Raw genomic sequence first — 24,740 nt, 5'->3', positions numbered from 1 at the left:
GCACAGAGCCCGATGCGAGGCTCGAACCCACAAACCGTGAGATCATGACCTAAGCGAAAGTCGGACGCTTAACCAACTAAGCCACCCAGGCGCCCCTTCATTCCCCTTTCTTGAAGAGGCTGCTCCTTTCCTGATAGAACAGAATCCGAGGCATGCATTCTGGATCTAGACTGCCTGGCTTTGAGCCTCAGCTCCTGTAATTTCCTGTGTGTCCCTGTCCACGTTATGGTGCCTCAGAATGCCTTAAGTGTTTTCATCTGTAAAATGGGAACCATGAGAGTCACTACGGCTTGGTTGTGGCCGAGAAGCAAATGCATTGAGCGCTCACAGGTCTGTTGGCGTCGGGCCGGTGTTGAATAAGTAGTAGCTGTTGCCTCAGAAGAGACAGATTGGGGGGCGCCTGGGTGGCTTAGTCGGTTAAGCGTCCGACTTTCACTTAGGTCATGATCTCGCGGTTCGTGGGTTCGAGCCCCGCGTCGGGCTCTGTGCTGACTGCCAGCTCAGAGCCTGGAGCCTGTTTCAGTCTGTGACTCCCTCTCTCTCTGACCCTCCCCTGCTCACGCTGTCTCTCCCTCTATCTCCTAGAAATAAATAAAATATATATATTTAAAAAAAGAAAATACTAAAAAAAAAAAAAAAAGAAGAGACAGATTGGGAGGGGGAGACTTATAAAGGCTTCATCATAATGAAAAGTCTTTTCATTCCTAAATGTGGGCAAGGTTCGGGGAGCCAGGAATACTCGCAAAATCTACACCCCTGGTCTCTGTCCTCTGGGAACTTCCACAGGACTTGAACCAAGTAAGCCGCTGCAGGGGGTCAGACAGAGCCCTGGACCAGGGACAGAAAGCCTGAGTGTGCCACAGACACACCAAGTGACCTTGGGACTGGCCACTTCTCCCTTCTGGAACTCCACTTCCTAATCTCTAAAATGAAGAGTGGCCTAGATAACCATTCAGGAACCTTCAGCCTCACCATTCCGACTTACATCACAGGGGGTCAGGTCACAGGCCTTTGGGTAGGCAGCATGGACCTGTCGATACCCCCCGTGTTCCTCTCCATACTAGTCACAGAATATGGGATATTTAGAAGGAGTGGCAGAGTATGGATAGTTAGCTAATTTGTAGTGATATGCTCAACTCTAGGTCATGAAAACTCAGAGATCTATCCAGCTGTTTCCCCTGATCTAAGAAGTGCAACACTTAGTGGTCCACACAGGAGCAGCTTGTTTACCAAGATGCCAAGATAGCCAGACACCTTGACCTTGAAACTTTACAAGAAGTGTTTGTCAACGGGGAGGGCAAGTTTTCAGATTCTCACGGACCTGTGGATTGAGTGAATGGTAACTGGAAGTTGTACTCAGCTTCTAGTGTTGACATGCTGGAAGCTCAACCGAATCACCTAGTTTTTGGTAAAGAACCTGATCCCATTTAAAAAACACAGGGGTTTTTAAATGAACACAAAAGAAATACAAAACAGTACTCAATAACTTCATCCATTTTACACTTTCAGAAGAGAGCTACAGCTTTTGAGGAGTATGAATTATGCCTTAAGTTTTTGTGGTAGCTTTTAAAGAACAAATCTGAGGATGTGCCTGAATTATCCGGCCAAAATTGTAGCTTGTTTTCAAGAGAAGCAGATTGAGATGGAAGTAAACTATGCTAGACAGCAAGACACAGTCTCAAATTTTGGAGACATATGTGTGGATCCCAGAGCTATCCTGAGATTTTTGCTCTGTAAAAATGGTTTTGAGGCTACATAGCTTTGTGAATGAACTTTTTCTTCATGCGATTGCTAAATTAAAGCGAGGAATCATCTTCAGTGGTGTAAATTTGAATTAAAGTGAGGTTGGCATTTTGTGAAGTATTACTATAACTATGCTTTTGACGCAATGAAGTTGATAAAAATATTTTTGTTACTTCCGGATTGTATTTTATTTTATTTTTTAAATGTTTATTTTTGAATTTTTTTTTAATGTTTTATTTATTTCTAGGAGAGAGAGAGAGACAGCGTGAGCAGGGGAGGGTCAGAGAGAGAGGGAGTCACAGACTGAAACAGGCTCCAGGCTCTGAGCTGGCAGTCAGCACAGAGCTCGACGCGGGGCTCGAACCCAAGAACCGCGAGATCATGACCTAAGCGAAAGTCGGACGCTTAACCGACTAAGCCACCCAGGCGCCCCTTATTTATTTTTGAGAGACAGAGTGTGAGCAGGAGAGGAGCAGAGAAAGAGACAAACACAGATTCCGAAGCAGGCTCCAGGCTCTGGGCTGTCAGCACAGAGCCCAGTGCGGGGCTGGAACCCATGAACTGTGATATCATGATGTGAGCCAAAGTCGGATGCCTAACCGACTGGGTCACCCAGGTGCCCCACGGATTGTATTTTAAAAGCCCAATTTTAAAATAGGGACAACAAGGGGCGCCTAGGTGGCTTAGTCGGTTAAGCGTCCGACTTTCGCTTGGATCATGATCTCGCGGTTCGTGGGTTCGAGCCCCGCGTCGGGCTTTGTGCTGACTGCCAGCTCAGAGCCTGGAGCCTGTTTCAGTCTGTGACTCCTTCTCTCTCTGACCCTCCCCTGCTCACGCTGTCTCTCTCTCTCTCCTAGAAATAAAACATTTAAAAAATAAAATAAAATAGGGACAACAATATAATTCGCTGTTGTTAGTAACAAACCTGAAGCACAAATTTCTGATTTTACTATGACTGTTTTTAACAGTATCTTCTAAGTTTATTTATACTGAACATGTAACGTGTTTCCTGATTATATGAATTATATAGGCTTATTTTTAGGTTAGAAAATACAGAAAACTGTAACAAAATAAATATCAACCCCAATGAACTTTACTAAAGTACATTATTTAACAAAAATGTCTTGAACCCTTAATGCTTCAGCCACTAGACTAAGTGATGGAATGTGAAGGTGAAGAACACATACAATCCCTGCCATCCCTTACTGGAAGACTCCTTGGAAAAAGAAGCATCTTCACTGAGACCAAAATGAGTAGGCGTCAGTTAAATACACGCCAGAGTGGAGATGAGGGGAAGATGGTACCAGACAGAGAAAACAGCAAGTACACGGCAGGAAAAGTAAAAGGCAGCTTGCTAGGTAGCGAAACCGAAAGTACTCGGGGCTGGAGAACAGAAATAGAGGACTAGGACTCAAGACACCGTTGAAATATATAGGACTTAGGTGCTGAAGGGTCTAGAAAGCCTCAGCATGGTTTGGGGGGTTTGCCTGGAGGCCACAGAATGCCTTTCAGCGCTTAAAGCAGGGTGTGTGTGTGTGTGTGTGTGTGTGTTTAAAATTTTAATGTATTTTTTTTTATTTCTGAGAGAGAGAGACAACAGTGTGAGCAGGGGAGGATCAGAGAGAGAGGGAGACAGAATCCGAAGCAGGCTCCAGGCTCTGAGCTGTCAGCACAGAGCCCGACGCGGGGCTCGAACCCACCAAACGTGAGATCGTGACCTGAGCCGACATTGGAGGCTGACCGACTGAGCCACCCAGGCGCCCCTAAAGCAGGGTGGTTTGATTAGGTCTCCGTGGGGAATGGCTCAGAGGGAAGCAAGAGTGCACGCAATGGAACCAGTAAGTGTAGACATCCGGGCTAGGCGTCGTTAATAGACTTTGAGAGGGGGCGGCAAAGGACTCGGGGTGGGATGGGGGCGTCTGAATTCGAGAGCTCCGGTGTGTGTTTGAGAACGTAGAATTCACAGGACTTTGCGGGGAGAGTCGGATGTGATACACGACAGAGGAATCAGGGATGACTACCGGGTTTCTGACTTAGAGTGGATGGATAACACGGTTGCTCTCTGAGAAGACGGCTCAGGGAGGCCGATATTTAAGAAATCAGGGCAAGAGAACGAAGGACAGAGGCACGACCCCAATTTGGGCCGAGCGGGGTTTATAGTCGCGCGCACCCAGCCTCAGGCGCCGCCACCTCCGCCTCCTGCTGCTCCTCCCAGCGCTCGCGGGCAGCTAACATGTGACTACGGAGACCCAACTCGGCGCGCACCTGGAGCCCCGCGCAGGCCCAGTGGGTGCGAGCGCGGAGCCTGCGCAGTTGAGGGAATTCGGGGCCTCTGGATTCTAGCCGGCGCCTCGCCTGGACCCCCGCGGCGCCAGCAAAGCTGCCTTCCTCGGAGCCCGCCGCTCCTTGCTCCCGCCCCTTCCGTATTTTGGTCGCGCACGGGTTCCGTCAGTCGTAGCGGCCATTGGCTGTTAGAGGGATCCGAGAACGGTGATTGGCTCTCGCTGGCCGTCGCTCAAGCGAGCTTCCGGAGATGGTCGGAGGTGGGAAGAGCCGAAGAGAGCCGGGAGTCGGAGGGACGGTAAGTTGGGCTCCCGGCTTGCCTGAGCGACGTTGGGGACGCTCTGAGTAGGTTGCCCAGACCCGGCTATGCCCTAGTCACCTTGGCGAGAGGCTTCCTCTTGCAGCCTAGCCACGCCGGTCGGCCTGGCGCCTGCAGCGCCCCTGGCCCCTAACCCCGACTCGAACCTCACTGCTTTCTCGTATGGGGTTTGGCTGCTACTGAGACGTGGTCACCGCCATGCCTTAGTGCGGGAAGGACTACGGGAAACCTGCGGGGCTACCAGGAAGGCCTCCTTTTTTTTCCCTCGAATTCTACCGGCGTTTCAGGGCCCCGGTCCCCGCCTCTTAGGGCAAGTCTTCCCCCGCTTCGCCTGTGCACTGGGATTTCTTTTTGTCCTGACCTCCTTCATCGGGGCGCTTTGTTTTGGCAGTTGTCGTCACACGTCAGAGTCCTCTCTTTGGCCAAATTGTGAGTTTTCAGGGTTAATTCGGTGCCTCGCGTTAAATTATATACTCAAGTATTTGCTGATTGTTGCTTACTGTGATCCCTGATGTAAAGAAGTGTTAGGAATCTCTGGGGTTGTCCTTTTGTTGACCTTTTCGTAGATTTCTACTTAGATCATCTCACCCTCAGAAGCAAGGATGCAAATAGCTGACGCTTGTTGAGTTCTAGGGGTGTATTATGCTAAGCATTTTAATCTACATTATCTAGTCCATAAGCCTATCCAGCGAGACAAGTTGAATGATTCATCTGCTACGTGGGAAACTGAGGCTTAAGTAACTTGCCTAGAGTCACACAGCTGGTAGATGTTGGAGCTTTCTGACCAGGTTTGTTGACTCCGGTCACCAGCTGTGATATTAGTATCCCGTTTTGTTTATTTTTAATTTTTTTTTAATTTTATTTTTGAGAGACTGTGCAAGTGGAGGAAGGGCAGAGAGAGACACAGAATCTGAAACAGTCTCCAGGCTCTGAGCTGTCAGCAAAGAGTCCGACACAGGGCTCGAACCCACAGACTGTGAGATCGACACGGGGCTCGAACCCACAGACCATGAGATCATGACCTGAGCTGAAGTCGGATTCTTAACGGACTGAGCCCCCCAGCCGCCCCATAAATACTTATTTATTTTTGAGACAGAGACAGTGAGAGCAGGGGAGGAAGCAGAGAGAGAGGGAGACACAGAATCCAAAGCAGGCTCCAGGCTCTGAGCTGTCAGCATAGAGCTTGATGTGGGAACTCATGAACCTCGAGTTCATGGCCTGAGCTGAAGTTGGACGGTTAACCGACTGAGCCACCCAGGCACCCCAGTATCCTGTTTTATTTACTTATTTTTTTATTAAAAATTTTTTAAATGTTTATTTTAGAGACAGAAGAGCTTGAGCGGGGGAGGGGCAGAGAGAGGGGGCATCACAGAATCCCAAGCAGACTCCAGGCTCTGAGCTATCAGCATAGAGCCCGACGCAGGGCTCAAACCCACGGACCGCGAGATGATGACTTGAGCTGAAGTCAGCCGCCCAACCAACCGAGCCACACAGGCTCCCCACCAGTGTCCTGTTCTAAAGAAACAGGTTCACAGAAGCCGGGTGATTTATCCAAAATAAAGTAATAAGTTATCAATTCACTTGAACATTAAAAGAGCTTATATTAGGATGTGCTGGCTCTGAGGTTAGAACTGAACACGGCACAGGTCACGCTTTCTAGGAGCTCACAGTTGATTGGAGGAAATTGACAAAGTAAGTACTTAATAAAACAAGTTTGGGGTACTGTGTATACAGATATGAGGTCTGTGGGTAGGAAGGAGTCAGACAAGAAGAGATAAGATGGCAGATATAGAAGGAAAATGGAGCCAAATTCCCTGGCGTTGAATTCTGTCTCCAGCACTTCCTGGCTTGTGGCCTTGGGTAAATTACTTAACCTATGAGGGCCCATCTCGTCATTTGTGAAGTGGGATAATAATGGTACTTCCCTCAATAGGTAGGTGGTTGTATTAATGAGTTTTTGTACACATAAGATACTTAGAACAGTGCTTTATCTATAGTAGGTACTTAATGTTACATTATTCTAGGCAGAGTAAAACCATTGAGACAGGGATCTTGAACCCAGGTTTTCTGACAGCTTGTCCTTTCCCTCACCAGTATACACGTTGCCTCACTTTGCCCACAGATAGCCACTGTCCCACTGCTCCCCAGGGTAGAAACAAGCAGGGTACAGACAGAGAAAGTAAAGAAGGCTGGGGGGACAGCGAAAGAGGGATTCAGGGAGCTTTGCCTAACTTTCAGGTCATTCTGGATATCTAGATAACCCATCTCCTCAGTCTCGCCCACCAGTCAACAGATGTGTATTTAGTGTATGTGTGCTCAGCACTGTACTGGACATGGTATAAGGACACAGATGGGCGTGATATGCTTTCTAACTAGAAGCAGCTAAGATTGTCCAGTTGGGTAAATGAGAATAGAACACATCAAATGACCATGAGCGACCACGGGCAGCATACAAATAGGGTCGAGATTTTCTAGTGTTACCTATGCCAGCTATAGAACCAAGACGCAAGAGTAATCTGAGGAGCAGGTAGTTTTGGAAAGTTTCCTGGAATGTGATCAGATCCTGACATTTATTGAGTGTCTAGAGAGTACAGAGCTCTGTGCTCATGCTGGGAACAGGCAGTGGAGGGTGATGGGCCCTGCCCTGAGGAGCTCCTAGCCTTGGGGGGACAGACCTTCCATGCCACTGGAGCAGCACCATAATGAAGGCGTGCACAGTGCTGTGGGGACAGCAGGTGGATATTCCCGCTGTACCTGGATGAATTAATTGGGAAAGGACTCATCAGGAGGGGACATTGGGCTTGAAAGATAGGTAGAAGTTTCTCAGGCAGAGGGTTTGAGGAGAATGTAATGTGTTTAAGGACACAGTTAATTGAATCAGAGAGGAAGAGGAAGCGAATGGACGGGAGAGGAAGCCAGGGCAGCAGCATGGTGTAGGGGAGGAGGGCATGATCTTTGGGTTAGAGTGTGGGTGCTCTCACTTTGAAATGAACTTTGGAAGAGGACTCACCACAGGGCTGACTCATGGTAGGCCCTCCGTAAGGGTTAGTTTTCTTACCCAGTTCCTGGAGAGGTAAGTTGAGGCCAGTTGAAGAGTCTTGCATGCAGTACTAAGTGAACTTGAATCCCAGGCAGAGAGAGGAGGTTTGGGGTGTTGTGTCTGCCTGAGGAAGGCGTTTCCTACATTTCCTACCTCGATGTTATAAAAACAGTCAACATTTTCTCCTGTTAAGATTCCGTCTTAAGTCTCGAGCAGCCCCATGGACATCCCAGAGTGTCCAAGGTGACTGGCTTCTTCTCGGAGGAGGGGCAAAGCCTTGGAATAAAAAGGGGTTCCTCTGATAAGCAATTAGGTATAGAAGGTTCTTGAACTTGTAGGCATGAAGGAGTTCATGTGTTTTGTTTTTCCTCCGTTGTTCCCTCCCCCCCTCCCCCAGTGTGTAGTAAGGAAAAGCCTTTTCCAGAATTCCTAGCTCTGTCAGGTAGACCAGTGCTCTGCTCCCTTCCAGGGCAACAACAGTGAACATCCTTCTGGAGGTGACACTCCCCGGGCAGAGTCAAGGCCTCTTAGTGTCCTCTCTTGCCCTGAACTTTTCCTTTCACTGTTGTCCTCTGTCATTTTATGTTTCATTTTAATGAGGGAAACTATTCTTTTATTGTTCCACAAATTGTGCTTCTGGAACTGCCTGCGTCAGACCTGAGGTGCTGACATAAAAGGGCAGATATCTAAGCTTAACCCCAGCCTACCTGAGTCTGAATCTTCGCGGGGGTCGGGGGGGGGCGGTGGCTAGACAGCCCTGCATTTGTATTCACCAAATATACCCAAGGTACGATATCGGCTAGACAGATACGGCCTTTTATGTTCAAATGGATCTATACTTGACCCTTGAACAGTGTGGGGGTTGGCATGCCATCGCCGTGCAGTCAAAAACCCATGTATAACTTTTGACTCCCCCAAAGCTCAACTACTATAGCTCTACTGTTGGTTAAGTGTCCAACTTTTTTTTTTTTAATGTTTTATTTATTTCTAGGAGAGAGAGAGAGAGAGAGAGAGAGAGAGANGTGAGCAGGGGAGGGTCAGAGAGAGAGGGAGGTACAGACTCTGAAATAGGCTCCAGGCTCTGAGCTGGCAGTCAGCACAGAGCCTGACGTGGGGCTCGAACCCACGAACTGCGAGATCATGACCTAAGCGAAAGTTGGACGCTCAACCGACTAAGCCACCCAGGCGCCCCGATTAAGTGTCCAACTCTTGGTTTTGGCTTAGGTCATGGTCTCACAGTTTGTGAGTTGGAGCCCCACGTCAGGCTCTGTGCTGACAGTGTGGAGCCTGCTTGGGATTCTCTCTCTAAATAAACTTTAAAAAATATTGTCATATGTAAAAAAAACACAAAACACAAAACACTGCAGATGTTACATGTATTACTAACACTAGATGTCAAAAATGAAAAGATGACAGTCTGTAAGTGTGTGTAAGTTTTGATAAATTTTAACTTAATAAGAAAAAGTGTTTTTTTTAATAGTTTATTTTTGAGACAGAGAGAGACAGAGCATGAATGGGAGAGGGGGCAGAGAAAGAGGGAGACACAGAATCCAAAACAGGCCCCAGGCTCAGAGCCTGATGCGGGCCTCGAACCCATGAACCGTGAGATCTGACCTGAGCAGAAGTCGGATGCTTAACCCACTGAGCCACTCAGGCGCCCCTATAAAAAAAAAGTTTAAAGTAATCTCTGTACCCATTATGGGGCTCAAACTCACGACCCTGAGATCAAGAATTACATGCTCCAGTGACTGAGCCAGCCAGGTGCTCCGATAACATTTTAACTTTTTATAGTACATTTGTATATATATTATGGTAGTAAACAATAAAATAGTCCCGTATCTACATATATTTTATGCATTTGTGACATAGCTAACTTTTTCTTATTTAACAAAAAAATTTTTTTAGAGACAGTGTGAGTAGAGGAGGGGCAGAGAGAGAGAGACACACAGAATCTGAAGCAGGCTCCAGGCTCTGAGCTGTCAGCACAGAACCCAGTGTGGGGCTTCAACTCACAAGTCATGAGATCATGACCTGAGCTGAAGTTGGACATTTCACCTGAGCCACCCAGGCACCCCTAATTTTTAAAAAATATTTCTAGGTTTCACAGTTCATTTGCAATTTTTTTCAAATTGTTGCAAACATCCCAAAATTTTCCAATGTATTTGAAAGGCATTGGAAAAATTTGCATATAAATGGACCCTCACAGTTCGGATCTCATCCTTCAAGGGTCAAATGGCCATTTTAGGTCAGAGGATGTTAGGGCAGTGGTGAGTAAGCACTGGATGGATTAGGCAAAGGCAAATAGTATGGCAGTTTGAAAGTCTGGTGAGGATTTACGACATGATGCAATAAGAAATAAAGAGCTTCTGGGCTCGGCTGCAAGCCGTGTTGGTTAGAAAGAAGATGGACTTTGGAGGGGCACCTGGGTGGCTCAGTCGGTTAAGCGTCCGACTTTGGCCCAGGTCATGGTCTCTCGGTTTGTGGGTTCGAGCCCCGCGTCAGGCTCTGTGCTGACAGCTCAGAGCCTGGAGTCTGCTTTGGATTCTCTCTCTCTCTCTCTCTCTCTCTCAGAAATAAAGAAAACATTAAAAAAAGAAAGAAAGAATATGGACCTTGGAGTCCATCTGAACTGACCCTACCACACCAGTAGTGTGTGCCCTTGAGCAAACCAGTTAACCTCCCTGAGTCTGAGGTTCCTATCTGTAAATGAAGTTAAAAATAGTACTTCCCTCATAGGATGGTGTTGGTAATTCAATATGTCACTGAATTATATTATGTCAATATAGTATGCTTAGTATGATGCTTGACATATAGTTAAGTGTGAAATTAAAAACAAAGGTTTTGTTATCCCCATTTTGAAGATGAAGATGTTCAGGAGTAGAAGGGTTAAGTTACTTGGCCGGGGTCACACAGCTAGTAGGTGGTGGACACAGGGGTCTAGATTTGAAGTCTGTTCCTTGTCCAGAGCCATCTCTTTGAACCTGTGCATTATTCTGCATCCCATCGGAATAATTAATTCTTTCTTGGCCAGTTGCTCTGAAGCTTCAAGAGAAATCGGCCTTTAAAGTTCTTAGCTCAGTGCCTGACACACGCTCAATAATGTTAGTGTGTGTTTTCCCTTCCCAAGAACACCAGACGGCTTCCAGGATTGCAGGAACTGCTACTCCGTCTCTCAGCCCAGCCCTGCGCCCTCCTCCCCCCTCCCCCGCTGCCAACACTTGGGTGGGATCCTTGCAGCTGTGGATTTCTTCCTCCTCTAGGGCGAAGGCCATGCCACCCCCTGGGAAAGTTCCCCGAAAGGAGAATCTGGGGCTACAGTGTGAGTGGGGGTCCTGCTCCTTTGTGTGCTCAGCCATGGAGGAGTTCTGCGAGCACGTCACTCAGCACCTCCAGCAGCACCTGCACGGCTCCGGGGAGGAGGAGGAGGAGGAGGAGGAGGAGGACCCGCTCGGTAAGGGGGCAGGACTGGGTGGGGAAGGAGCTCAAGGAAGGTGGACCGCCTGACTTTCCTAATTGTGCTTGTTTTGCTTATGAAAGCGTTGTAGACTCAGCATAGAAACTCATTCAACAAGGAAATGCTGGAGGAATCGGCCATCCCTCCATCAAAAGGCAATTAGTGACAGTACTTTAGTGAATGTTCTTTTTTTTGATGTCTCTCTGCATTCAGTAAATTAGATAAAGACGACTTTCTTTTTTAAAAAGGATCATATCATACAAGCTGTCGACAACCTGCTTTTCTGCTTCTCTGGTAGTACTTCTCAATTTTTTTTCACTGCAACTACCAGATAGGCATGCATTTTACTTCCCAGCCCTAGATGCAAAAGTTAAAAAATATTTGAAACAATACTTGCCTTTATTAAATGTTCTCTCAAGTGTTCTTATTCTTTTCCGTTTAAAAAAAAATTGGGGGGAACGCCTGACATGTTCAGTGGGTAGAGCATGTGACTCTTGATTTCAGGGTCGTGAATTCAAGCCCCACGTTAGGCATGGAGCCTACTTAAGGGAAAAAAAATGGTTTGCAATCCCCTAAATTAATAATTCAGTCCCTAATCACAACACAGTTTTAAAAGTTCTTTTCCACAGAAAGTACAGAGGCAGCTCTCCTTTCCCAACCTCAAATTCTGTTCTAAGTCTAGTGACTACGAAGTATAAGTAACAGTTTCAGAAGTCAAATAATATACACACAAAAGAGTAATTAGGGGATTATCATATATCTTAAAGTACCTACTTTTTTTTTTTTTTAAATATTTTTATTTATTTCTAGGAGAGAAAGAGAGACAGCGTGAGCAAGGGAGGGTCAGAGAGAGAGGGAGACACAGAATCTGAAACAGGCTCCAGGCTCTGAGCTGGCAGTCAGCACAGAGCCCGACGCGGGGCTCGAACCCACGAACCGCGAGATCATGACCTAAGCGAAAGTCGGACGCTTAACCGACTAAGCCACCCAGGCGCCCCTTAAAGTACCTACTTTTTAAAACAAGTAAACCCCTAGAAAGCATTGAAAGTGTGCTTTGAGAGAGCTGCTTGAAAGCTAGACATTGGACTGCAGCAGCCGATGGCTTTCCCGGAGAGGATGGATCTCAGGGCAGAACATGGGGGAAAGAAGGATCTGTGGTGTGGCAGGAAGGAGTGAGGGGTGTCCCAACTTGGGAGCCAGCAGCACATGCCAGCCACACTGTGAGTTTGTGGCTTGGGCTTTGCTGACACCCTTCCCTCCGCCTTGACTGCACTTCACTGTCTTGTTCACAAGCACTTGCCTTTCGGATCTCAATGCAGGGACGCTTCCAGGTCATCCATGCTTACATCAAATTAGCTCTGTTTAATTATGTTATAGTAACCCGCACCCCCTGCCCCCTTTATAGAACTCATGACTAGCTGCAGTTCTATATTTATATGTGGGATTACTTAATGTTTCTTCTCCCTTGACCAAAAGCTATCGTGAGGGTGAGGACTGAGACTCTTTACTCATTATACCCCCCGAGTGCCTGGTGCACGATTGGTAGTTGTTAAACACTGATAATTTGCTGAATGAACTGCGGTAATTTGGTCAGAGTTCAGCCTCCTCGCTCATTGCTGAGTGCTACAGGTAGAAGGAGAGCTGAGCTTTGGAACGTATCAGACTTTTCCCTCCAAACCCCTTTCTGCAGAAGAAGAATTCTCCTGCTTGTGGCAGGAGTGTGGCTTTTGCTCTATGGATAGTTCTGCTGACCTCATCCGCCACGTCTACTTCCATTGCTACCACACCAAGCTGAAGCAGTGGGGGCTGCAGGCCCTGCAGAGCCAGGCCAACCTCAGCCCCTGCATCCTGGACTTCCAGAGCCGCAACATCATCCCTGACATCCCTGACCACTTCCTGTGTCTGTGGGAGCACTGTGAGGTCAGCGGGCAGTGCTGGGAGTAGGGGTGGAAGGAAGCTGGGGATCTTAGCTCAAGATGCCTTGACCCTCTCAGGGATGCCCTACGTCTGCCAGGTGCCTGCTGCTGTCTCATGTCATTTCTGTTGAGCCACCATGCACAAGCATTCTCATCCCCACCGCATTAATTTGGGAGACAGCCAAGAAACCCCCTTGGGACATGTGGGGCTAAAAGGCCCTCCACCCTCCCTCTGTCCTTACCTTGAGTTGCTCCTGGCACAGAGTTCCTTCGACAACCCCGAGTGGTTCTATCGGCACGTGGAAGCGCACAGTCTGTGCTGTGAATACCAAGCAGTAGGCAAAGACAGCCATGTGGTGCTGTGTGGCTGGAAAGGTAGGGCCACTCCTTAACTTCCAGTCTTGAAAGAACCCCTGGGGGTGTTAAGGGGTTGGGGCAGCTAGGTATGGGACCAGTCCCCCAGGGTCTGGTTTGCTGCTGGCTGGAGACTTGGTGCCAGAGCCCCCTCAGGGGGTTTGAGCCTGACTGAGCCTTCCTTCCCAGGCTGTACCTGCACCTTCAAGGACTGCCGTAAGCTTCGAGAGCACCTCCGCAGCCACACCCAGGAGAAGGTGGTGGCCTGCCCCACCTGCGGGGGCATGTTCGCCAACAACACCAAATTCTTAGATCACATCCGTCGCCAGACCGCATTGGATCGTAAGCAGTCAGAGAAGAAGGGGAGTGGGTGTGGGCCGTCCTTGCGGTGGGCGTCAGGGCCATGTTCTGGTAGAGGGGGCAAGTGAAGGCATCTGCAGCTTGGCTACATCTACCTTTAGGGCTCAGTCACCTACCACAGTGTGACGGGAGAGTCATCAGGTGCTCTTATTCAGTGTCATATCTCTTCCCGGTACATACAATGTGCCATGTCTCTTCCCGGTGAATCCTCGCAACCCTGTGAGGTATGCCACTCCTCCCCCTTTCTGCAGGTTAAGAAACCGAGGGTCAGTTTAACTCACTTCCCTGAGATCGCACAGCTTGTTAGGGGTCAAGCAGGGATTGTAATTCAGGTTCTCGACTGCAGTTGCCATGCTCTTTCCGTGGTACAGTGTCCTCCCCTGATTCCTGAGCTCCCCCATTCTCGGGTGGTCCCCTTCCCCGGGCTTGCGCTCCTCTCTGGGCCTCTCTGCCATCCCCTGCAGCCCAGCCTCTCTTCTGCCTGCCCTACCGCAGAGCAACGCTTCCAGTGCTCTCACTGTTCCAAGAGATTTGCCACTGAGCGGCTATTGCGAGACCATATGCGGAACCATGGTGAGCGGCCAGCGCCCCCAACCTCCTAGCCCACCCTCCAGGTATCTGCCTGGCCTCCGATCACAGCCTCCTCTCTGCTCCTCTCAGTGAATCACTATAAGTGTCCTCTGTGTGATATGACCTGCCCGCTGCCATCGTCCCTCCGGAACCACATGCGCTTTCGCCACAGCGAGGACCGGCCCTTTAAATGTGACTGTTGTGACTACAGGTAAGGGGAACTAGGGGCCAGAAATCAGAGAACTCGAGGTCCAGGGTTCCCCGTGCCCTCCCACCGCTCCTGCCTCTCCTGGCAGCTGCAAGAATCTGATTGACCTGCGGAAGCACCTGGACACCCATAGCAAGGAGCCAGCCTACAGGTGTGACTTTGAGAGCTGCACCTTCAGCGCGCGATCCCTCTGCTCCATCAAGTCCCATTACCGAAAGGTGCATGAGGTGAGTGGGGCTGTTGGTGGGAGAGGGCAAGCGCAGGTGTGGGGGAGCCCAGGATGAAGAGCTGACCTCACTCTCCCTCCCCTCCTCTCCCCATCAGGGAGACTCAGAGCCGAGGTACAAATGTCACGTGTGTGACAAATGCTTCACGAGGGGCAACAACCTCACCGTGCACCTTCGAGAGAAGCACCAGTTCAAGTGGCCCTCAGGGCACCCTCGTTTTCGGTATGTCTCTGAACCCTGCCCCGTAGATTCACAAACCTCTTTCCCCCCACCATGCCTTTTCAACAAGTTAAAAACCTTGAGTTTGATGATGATTGGATGTCCACCATCTCCACTGAGGCTTGGGGAATCCTGAAAATCAGTGGTGGAGCAAAGATGATTTTTCTGATTTTGAATGGGAGGCATGGTGCCACAGCCCTGCGGCCGGACCTGGCGCCTACGGGCCCTCATCCGTAGCCCCATGGCCATCTCCTGGGTCCTGTGACACCCCAGTCCTCCAACACAGATCTTTTCTTTTCCCCCTCCACACTCCCCTCCCTTGCTCCCTCTCAAGTTTCTACATAATTTTCCATTTCGAGCCTTCTGCATATTCCAATAAAGACCTTTTTGGTCTCACACTCCTATCACTTAAAATCCCAGGGCATCTCCCATCCTTTGTTTGTCCCGTACCTCGCTGGTCTCTGGACGTTTCTGCGTCCCCCTGCACGTGTTAGCTGCCCTTCGTGCTCCTGCTTCCCCAGGTACAAGGAGCACGAAGATGGCTACATGCGGTTGCAGCTGGTTCGCTACGAGAGCGTGGAGCTGACACAGCAGCTGCTGCGGCAGCCACAGGACGGCTTGGGCCTGGGAGCGTCGCTGAATGAGAGCAGCCTGCAGGGCATCATTCTGGAAGCAGTGCCAGGGGAGCCAGGACCTCAGGAAGAGGAAGAGGAGGGTGGGAGCGGTGAGGGCACGGCCCTCTCCGCCTCTCAGGACACTCCCAGCCCCGTCATCCATGTGGTGAACCAGACTAATGCCCAAGGAGAACAGGAGATCGTCTACTATGTGCTGTCCGAGGCCCCGGGAGAGCCTCCCCCAGCCCCTGAGCCCCGCTCCGGGGACGTCATGGAAAAGCTTCAGGGAATAGCTGAGGAGCCGGAAGTCCAGATGGTGTGAAGGCTGCAGAGCCTCACCATTTCTACCCCAGGCTCGGGTTTGAGCCAGGCTGGTGGCTTTGCCCCTGGTGGGCTGCCCCTGCCAGTGGGGGCCTTTAAGGGCGGTGTCAAGAGCGGCGTGGTGCACTCTGGACCCGGCTTAGGTCATTCAGCGGACTCTAAGGACTTCCTTTTCTGCCAGACCGCATTATGTGGGGACCTGAGGAGTTTGGATTCCTTGAGGGGGATACCCTAGTCGTGTGTGGTTTTGTAGAGGGACTAGTATCAGGCTTATCCGTAATCCCCTAGTCACACGGAAACAGCAATCAAAATCCCCTGCCAACTCGCATCCATTCCCATCTTTAGGGGTCTTTAGGTCCCGGGATGACCTGTAACTGGTCCCTGCGAGGGCCTTTTCCTTACAGCCAGCGAAGCGGGCGTGCACTGGGCAGCCGCTTTCCTCTGAAGGGCTCCTGCAACCGTAAGGACTTTCGTGGATGTCCTCAGGGATGGGATCGCAGGCGCTGAGTGTGTGTGTAACGGTTGTTTCAGTAATAAAAGAAACACTCGGGCTCTTACTCATTTCTTCCTGACGCTTGGTGGCTGTTAACCAGGTAGGAGACACCGTTGCCCAGAAGAGGAGTTGACTAATTAGGCTTGTTCTCCTTTTTGTGACTGGGGTTTGTTTTTGTTTTTTACCTTTACTCTTGCTCCCCTCCCTCTCCCCCCTTGGTGAAACTTCTCCATTTCTTCTCAGAGCATCTGCCGTCTCCATGGAGGTCTCGGGCGTAGGCTGTGAGGGGGCAGTAGTAGCACTCCCTCTAGAATGCACGATCGGTTGGGAGACAGGAAGGTAGGGCACCTGGCCACAGCTCTACCGTCCAAGTCCGGTTAGAATCCAGTGTCTCTGGGGCAGGGTCTCTTTACCTCTGGGGCTGAGAAGGAAACTGGAATGGATGGTGGATTTGGAGGCCCTAGGGAATGGCAGGTACCGTAGGTTTAAGAGCCAAGTTAGAACATTGATCTGAATGTACAGTTTCCTGAGGAAAGTATCTGTTTTTCACTAGATTTTTAAAGAAATTGAAACTCTTGAAAATAAGAACCATTTCTTGTGACCTGTTTAGCCACTTCTTGGCACCCTGTGTCCATTCTTAAGGTCGCTGCCATTCTGGAGGTCGAAGGAATAAATATTCCCAGGGATGTTCGTGGGCAGAAAGCTGTCCACAAAGGATTTTTGCACCTTTTTGAGAGGACCGAACTTAATTCTTATTACAAAAACAGCGTGTGCCTCTCACAGGAAGAATTTAGGAAAGAACAGTCTCTTCATTAACTCCAGCAGGCATTTACCCAGTTTCTTCTATAGTCTGGGCGCTGTGGCAGGTAGTAAAGATACAGAGAAGAGGAAAATCCAGGACCTGCCTTCAAGAGACTTGCAGTCCAGAGACCAGGTAAGACCTAAGTAAGTGGAGTCATGGAAGCCTCCAGACTTCTCTGAGGAGGCTCGGAGGAGGAGGAGGCGGCGTTCCATGGGCGAGGGATCAGGAAAGGCTTCCTCAAGGAAGTGTTGAGAGCTACAACGTACAGAGAGGTGGACATATTGTTCCAGGTAGAGGAAACTAAGTCTGTACACCTGACTCTGGCCTGCATCACAGAGGGCAGTACGCTGTGGGGAGAGACGCGACCCGGAAAGAAGGCCAGGCCACCCAAAAGGACCCGTGTGAGGTTTTGGGATGGCAATTCTGCCAGTGATGAGGAAAATAAATTGGAGCAGTGAGAAGTTAGGGGGCTGCCGGCAAGAGTTCAGGCAAGAATCGATGCGGGCTTTAAGCTTATGTGTGGGTGTTCACGTTGCCTCTACGGGAGCGCCGTCCGGGAAATGGCGGTGTGGGGAAGACAGGAAGCAGGAATGAGAGCTTTGCACAAGCAAGGCCATCTCATTTCCAGGCTTGGGCCTCTAGGGCCCTGTACTGATTTTGCCACCCACGCCCTGTCCCTCCACTAAACAAGTATAATCTGCTCCCCCCAGCAGGCCTTCAGTTTGTTGAAGACAATTGAGGCTTCTTTGGGCCAAGTACCCTCAGTTTTTTCTGGGTCTCCTCACGTCATGGATTTTGGGGCCCCTTCCACCCCCACCTCCTATGGGCCTGTGTTTTTGGTGGTTACACATTGTGAAGCCACTGCCATCTAGAACCCGTCGTTACATACTTATTGCCCAAACCACGCTCCTCTTTTTCAGAGGTAATGGCGTTGTTACCTTGGACTTAACAGTAGGCCCTCGTGTTCATCCTTATTAAATTTTGTCTTGATAGGTTGACACCTGTCCCTAAGAGGTGGATTAAAAGGTTGACTAGAACAGGGCCAAAGACAAACCCCAAAGGCAAGTCGTTAGAGATCTTTCTCCTAATCAGGATCAGATGGAGACTTTACAGACTCCAGACCTTGAAAACATGGTGGTACCCCATTTTCCATACACCATTCAAAATGGAAATATGAAGCATACATAGGTATGTCCAACTAATACTTTCAAAAACATACAGTTGATCCTTGAAAATCCATGTCTAACTTTTGACTCCCCTGAAACTTAACTGGTGATAGCCTGCTGTTGATCAGAAGCCTCATCAATAACATAAGAAGTTGATTAACATGTGTTTTGTATGTTATATATATTATATGCTGCATATTCTTACAATAAAATAAGCTTACAAAATGTTTTAAGAAAAATCAGAAGAAAGAATACATTTACTGTATTGTTCTGTATTTATGGAAAAAAATCCACTTATAATTGGACCCATGGAGTTCAAACCTGTGTTGTTGAGGGGTTAGCTGTATGTATTAATTACCAAATTCTGGTTTCAATTTTTGTCTTTTTTTTTTTTTTGGATGGTCCCCTTTTTTTGCTGGTGTTCTTTTTTTAATTTTTAAAAAAATGTTTTAGAGAACACAAGCACGGAAGAGGAGCGGAGAGAGAGAGTCCCAAGCAAGCACCACATTCAGTGCAGAGCCCAACGTGGGACTAGATCCCACGACCCTGGGATCATGACCTGAGCTGAAATCAAGAGTCAGACACAACCGAGTCACCCAGGCGCCCCCTGGCGGGTGTTCTAAGCAGTGGCTCAGACTGCCCCCTCCAGCATTACTGATGTCATCCTTTCCTCAGTTGAGCAGTGTCTTGAGGAGCAAGCCAATGCCTTATGTAAAGTACCTTCCTTGCCAGTCTTAGTAGTTATGTCCACACCATGTCCTGTGCTCTGTATCATGGGGACAGCGAAAGAGATTCTGGCTTGCTACCATGTGAATCTACTTCAGGGGGAAGGGATTCTGGGGCTCAGCATGCATAGGTTAGAAAGCACTGGACCTAGCATGAGGGGTTATTGAGTCAAAGCAGTTCGAGGCCCATGGAAGGATATCAGAGGCTGGGGCTGGGTCAGAGCAGAACTTGGGAGCTAGGGGGGTGACCATGCTAATTTGATTGTCTTAGGGTTTCATTCACGTGCATCAGATACGGTGTCTGAACATTAAGGAGACAACCCATCTTACTCTTCCTTAAAGAGTGGGGGTAGAGAGGGGCGCCTGGGTGGCTTAGTCGGTTGAGCGTCCGACTTTCGCTTAGGTCATGATCTCGCAGTTCATGGGTTCGAGCCCCGCGTCAGGCTCTGTGCTGACTGCCAGCTCAGAGCCTGGAGCCTGTTTCAGTCTGTGACTCCCTGTCTGACCCTCCCCTGCTCACGCTGTCTCTCTCTCTCTCTCTCTCTCCTAGAAATAAATAAAATATTTAAAAAAAAAAGAGTGGGGGTAGAGAGAAGGCAGGTAGCCCAGGAGTGTGGAGGCAAATGCTTCTTTTCTCTTACTTGCGGCAAGTCCACAGGCACAGAAGAGCTGAATAAGGTATAGAAGGGAAATGATTCCCCATGATGAGGAGAGGGAGGAATGGTCACGAGGAATCAGGTCACTTCTGTAAGAATATGACCTATCGAATATAGGTATAGTGAATAGTAGATGAATGAATGAACTTTGCTCAAGAGCAGGAATCCCACGGTGCCCTTTGGGAATAAGGAGCACACCCATCACGTTCAACAGCAGGAGTTGAGGCTGAGAGGGAAGGTTGGTGGAGGCTGGGAGCTTTTCATACCACGTTAAATAGCTTGAATTTCTTGACTGGGCAAGGAATATAGAGGACAAGTAGATAGATGACACTTGGGGAAGGAAGGGAGACGCCCCTTCCTTTTGAGTAGAGGGCCGGAGGGATGAATGGGATGGGTGAGAAGGTTTTTGCATCTGGTTGTCTCTATTTCCTGGAGAAAGTGGGAATTAAAGTTTTGAGGAGATTTATAAGAACTGACATTAATAGATGAAGGAGTGAGATCACCTGATGGCATAGCTGAGGTCAAAGGCCAAGATCAGGCACTTGCAAATTTCACCACAACCAAGTGGTGATACAAGATACTTTCTTGTAGCAAATACCAGCACCCCTGGAAAAGCAGAAGGCGGACCGCTGGGTTGACCCACAGCCAGGACAAGGATTATGTGGGGCCAGGGAGCAGGGTAATTAGCGCAGCGGGAGAAGACTGAGCAAGGAGCCCCTGGGAGAGGAGGAGGTAGTGCTTAGGATCAAAGCACTGGAAGTTTCAGGGCGCCTGGCTGGCTCAGTCGATAAAGCATGCAACTCTTGATCTCAGGGTCATGAGTTCAAGCCCCATGTTGGGCGTAGAGCTTACTTAAAAAAAAAAACAAAAACTCAAAAAGCAAAGCATTAGAGGTTCCAATGAGGCTTCTGAAGATTAGAGGGCCGAAGGGAATGCTTGTGGTCAGAAAGGGGACTTTTTAAATGGAGCTATTCAGAGGCCACGGTACATCTAAAAGAAGCAGGCTGCTGAGTGGAGGCAAGTCACTGGGGTGGAAGAATCCAAGGGAAACACCAACCTGCAGAGGCCTTTGTGCCCCCTGCGGTGGAGTGGGGCCCTGGCTCACAAGGGGAACTGACCCCAGAGAACCACGGGGGCGGACACCCGCGCTAAGGCTGATTCCATGCAAAGGACACACAAAGCCAAGAGGTGTGGTGGGAGTTCAAGTTATAGGGGAAGAAATATGACAAGCCGAGATGAGGAGGAGGAGGGTGTGTGGGATTGGAAGGAAAGAGAGACAGAGACTCGGGTAGTGAACCTTGACACTGCAGCTTTGGAGTCTCTCATATTCTTCTTAGCAAAAGGAAGTGGCGCTATATAGCAGGGGAGAGATAGAGTGGTACATATTACACTTTAAAAAAAAAAATTCACTTTTGAGACAGCGTGGGGCTTGCAGAGAGAGGGGGACAGAGGATCTGAAGCAGGCTGCATGCTGACCCAAGAGCCTGATGCAGGGCTCAAGGCTTGAATGATGGGGGGGCAGGTCTCAAGGGGTCTTGGGGCTTGAACTTGAGAACCCGGAGATCATGACCTGAGCCAAAGTGCGACGCTCAGCTGACAGACCCCATACTTATTTTTTTTAAGTTTATTATTTATTTTGAGAGAGAAACAGACCACATGAGTGGAGGCGAGGCAGAAAAAGAGGGAGAGAGCGAGAATCCCAAGCAGGCCCATGCTGTCAGTACAGAACCCCACACAGGGCTTGAACTCAGAACTAGTATGATCATGACCTGATCGGAAGTCAGATGCTTAGCCAACTCAGCCACCCCTGTCACCCTGTATTTTTTTTTTAATGTTTTTTATTTATTTCTAGGAGAGAGAGAGTGAGCAGGAGAGGGTCAGAGAGAGAGGGAGTCACAGACTGAAACAGGCTCCAGGCTCTGAGCTGGCAGTCAGCACAGAGCCCGACGCGGGGCTCGAACCTACGAACCGTGAGATCATGACCTAAGCGAAAGTCGGACGCTTAACCGACTAAGCCACCCAGGCGCCCCCAACACCCTGTATTTTTATAATTAAAAAAAAAAATAAAGCCCTGTTGCTTTTAGAAGGCAACAGCAGGAGCTCTGCCTAGTAGGTACCCCCTCCACTGCCCTGATTTGAGCCTATGCCCATCTTCACTTCCTGTCTTGAGTGGGGGAGGGCTCCGTCAGCCTCCTTCTTTATCTACCCGTCATTCCTGGTCCTGGGCTGCATTTCCCCCAGTGACCAGCAGAGGGTCCGTCTGTTGACAAATACACTTTAAAACCATTCTTTCCAAAGATGAGACTAGCGCAGTGGTCAAGGGAGGCCCTGTGGTTGAGTGGCCTGGGGTGGGGGAAGCAGACGTGGGTTGGTTCCAGAGTCTGCAGTCCAGTTCCTTCCCAACTCCCATAGGACATTGCTAACCGCCCTCCCCCCACCTTCCCATCGGTCCATAAAGCTCCTTACCAACTGCTTCTCCCACAAATCCCTGCCCAGAGCACCCATCTGCTAGATTAACTCCTGGCACTAAGCTGAGACAGGAATTTGCTACTTCTGCCTTGTTCCTCGTAAGCCAATTAACATCAACCCTTACTTTTCTGGGTCTACGGAACCTGCCCTTTTTGGAGGCTCCCTCTTAGGAAGGGGGAAAGGGTCTGGGATGGGAACTGGGAAGGTCCTAGAGAAAGAAAAGGATCAATCTCAGGGAATGGAGGAGGACTATTTGAGGAAGAGAGGGTGGGTCTATCTGAGGGAAGGTCCATAGTAGAAGATAGAGGGGTTGTTCTGGGAATGATGAGGTCGGGTCTGAGGGATGAAGGTTCTCTTGATCAATGGTTCTCAAAGTGTGGTCCCTAGACTAGCAGTATCAGCATCGCCTAGCGACTTACCAGAGATGCCAGTTCTCTGGCCCCACCACAGATGCTGAATCAGAAACTCTGGGGGGGTAGGGCTAACAGTTTGTTTTAGCAAGCCTGCCCTCTGATTCTGACATGCATCCCTGGAGCCATCACATCAACTTGTACTTGACCTGTCTGAGCATCAGTTTCCTTATCTGAAACATGGGTGGATAATAGTGACCTCATCAAGTTGTCATGAAGACTGGTTAGACCATTCAGTCAGCGGATAGTTATTATTTTCTGTGTCCATGTTCTAGAAATTCAGGGAAGAAAGATACAGACCTAGCTCTTTTCAGAGATCACGTCATTATGCCAGGTGCCTAGAACATAGTAGACATTCAATAAATGTAGTTTCCCCTTCTTTGCCAAGAAAATGGGAGACTCTTCTGGGGGAAATAAAATGACCCATGTAAGTCTGGCCTGGGGAATAAGGATGTATGATCTGTTCTTGAGAATAAGCACTAAGCTCTTGAACACTTGAACCTCATGAGAATCTTTTGAGGCTGATCTGCAGGATTTTTATCATCTCTGTTTCATGGATGAAGCTCTGAGAGGTGGAGAAAGTTGCTTAAGAACACAGAATGAATAAAAGCATCAAGGTCGGAGTACAGATAATTGACCTCAGATTCAGGACATGGAAGATGTGTTCACACAACGAGTAGAGGGTGTCCTAGAGAACAGAAGGTCTGTTCTAGGGAAGAGAGAGGACTTTCATGGGTACATGGCAAGTGTTCAAGCCCAGGGAATGGAAGGTTCAATTAGGGTAGGGGCTCTCGACTTCCTACCCAGTGGAGTCAGCTGGGGAGCTTTTAAAAAGACGACCACCTGAGGTGCCTGGGTGGCTCAGTCGGTTGAGCATCTGACTTTGGCTCCAGTCATGATCTCGTGGTTCATGGGTTCGAGCCCCACATCGGGCTCTGTGCTGACAGCTAGCTCAGAGCCTGGAGCCTGTTTCAGATTTTGTGTCTCCCTCTCTCTCTGACCCTGCCCTGCTCACACTGTCTCTCTCAGAAATAAATAAAACATTAAAAAATTAAAAAAAAAAAGGGGGGGGGCGCCTGGGTGGCTCAGTCGGTTAAGCATCCGACTTTGGCTCAGGTCAGATCTCACTCTTTGTGGGTTCGAGCCCCTCATCGGGCTCTGTGCTGACAGCTAACTCAGAGCCTGGAGCCTGTTTCGGATTCTGTGTCTCCCTCTCTCTCTCTAACCCTCCCCCACTCAGGCTCTGTCTCTCTGTCTCAAAAATAAATAAACTATTAAAAGAAAAAAAAAAACACACCTGAGTCCTGAGATCAGGACTCACTGGTTTGCAGTATTATCTAAACATATTTTCTAGATATCACCCAAGTGATGTTAAACTCATAGCCGAGGCTGAGGACCATGGCTCTGGGGCATGGGGTGTAAATCCCATGGTGTGGAAAGCTGATCGAAGGCGTGGAAATGATGGTCTCTGAAGCTGGGGAAGCCTGTCCCAAGGAAAATGGCACATGGTGTTCCTAAGAGGGGAGGAAATTTTCCTGAGAATTGGAAAGTTGTATCCCAGGGAAAGGAGTGGAGTGTCATTAGGACGTGGTGGTTATCTTGTGAGAATGGAAGCTCCCGTCTAGAAAACAGGAAGGAGACAGTCCATTTAGGAATAGAGTTCTGAGAGGCCACATAGCAGGGTGGGTAAAAGCAAAAATTTCAGGGTTCAAGCCCTGTTCTGCTGCTGACTAGATGTGTCCTCTTGGGCACATTGCTTAACCAACCTCCTTATGCCTCCATTTCTTTCTTTCAAATTTGTTATTTGTTAAAATTTACATCCAAGTTAGTTAGCATATAGTGCAATAATGATTTCAGGAGTAAAATCCAGTGATTCACTCCCTACATATAACACCCAGTGCTCATCCCAACAAGCGTCCTCCTTAATGCCTCTTGCCCAATTAGCCCATCCCCCCACCCACGACCCCTCCAGCAACTTTCAGTTTCGTCTCTGTATTTAAGAGTCTCTTATGGTTTGCCCTCCTCCCTGTTTCTATATTATTTTTGCTTCCCTTCCCTTATATTCATCTGTTTTGTATCTTAGATTCCACGTATGCATAAAGTCACATATTTGTTTTTCTCTGACTAATTTCACCTAGTATAATACACTATAGTTCCGTCCACATTGTTGCATGTTTCTTTATTTCTAAAGAGAAGTTGTAATGCCCGTCTCATAAGGATATTGCGGGAATTAAGTCAGATAATGCAAGGTCCATAATGATTGCTCAATGCAACCATTGGCGACAGGGAGTTTATACTAGAGCATTGCAGTTAACTTGGAGAATGGAGGGTCCATCTGGAGAATGAGCCGTGGGTCCTGAGGAGTGGCGGTGATGTGGGGCGTGGGGGTGG

The 24,740-nt window shown here is 48.9% G+C and overlaps 1 protein-coding gene across 2 annotated transcripts; it reads left to right on the top strand.

The window, feature by feature from the left end:
* The first annotated feature begins 4,222 nt into the window (after window positions 1-4,222).
* On the top strand, window positions 4,223-16,189 carry LOC120230017 (histone H4 transcription factor). 2 transcript variants are annotated; one of them, XM_039229380.1, is made up of 10 exons: window positions 4,223-4,324; window positions 10,646-10,836; window positions 12,530-12,759; window positions 13,019-13,130; window positions 13,299-13,451; window positions 13,965-14,042; window positions 14,130-14,250; window positions 14,336-14,474; window positions 14,572-14,696; window positions 15,215-16,189. In XM_039229380.1, the coding sequence occupies exons 2-10, from the start codon at window positions 10,656-10,658 to the stop codon at window positions 15,627-15,629; spliced, it is 1,554 nt and encodes a 517-aa protein (XP_039085311.1). In that variant the 5' UTR covers window positions 4,223-4,324; window positions 10,646-10,655; the 3' UTR covers window positions 15,630-16,189. The 2 variants fall into 2 exon arrangements, with proteins under 2 accessions (XP_039085311.1, XP_039085312.1); XM_039229381.1 differs by lacking the exon at window positions 4,223-4,324 and adding an exon at window positions 4,714-4,774.
* Window positions 16,190-24,740: the final 8,551 nt, after the last annotated feature.

This window comes from Hyaena hyaena, unplaced genomic scaffold (assembly GCF_003009895.1).
Source record: "Hyaena hyaena isolate Hyena2069 unplaced genomic scaffold, ASM300989v1 scaffold_37, whole genome shotgun sequence".
Taxonomy (NCBI): domain Eukaryota; kingdom Metazoa; phylum Chordata; class Mammalia; order Carnivora; family Hyaenidae; genus Hyaena; species Hyaena hyaena.
This window is presented reverse-complemented; position numbering and strand designations above follow the sequence as displayed.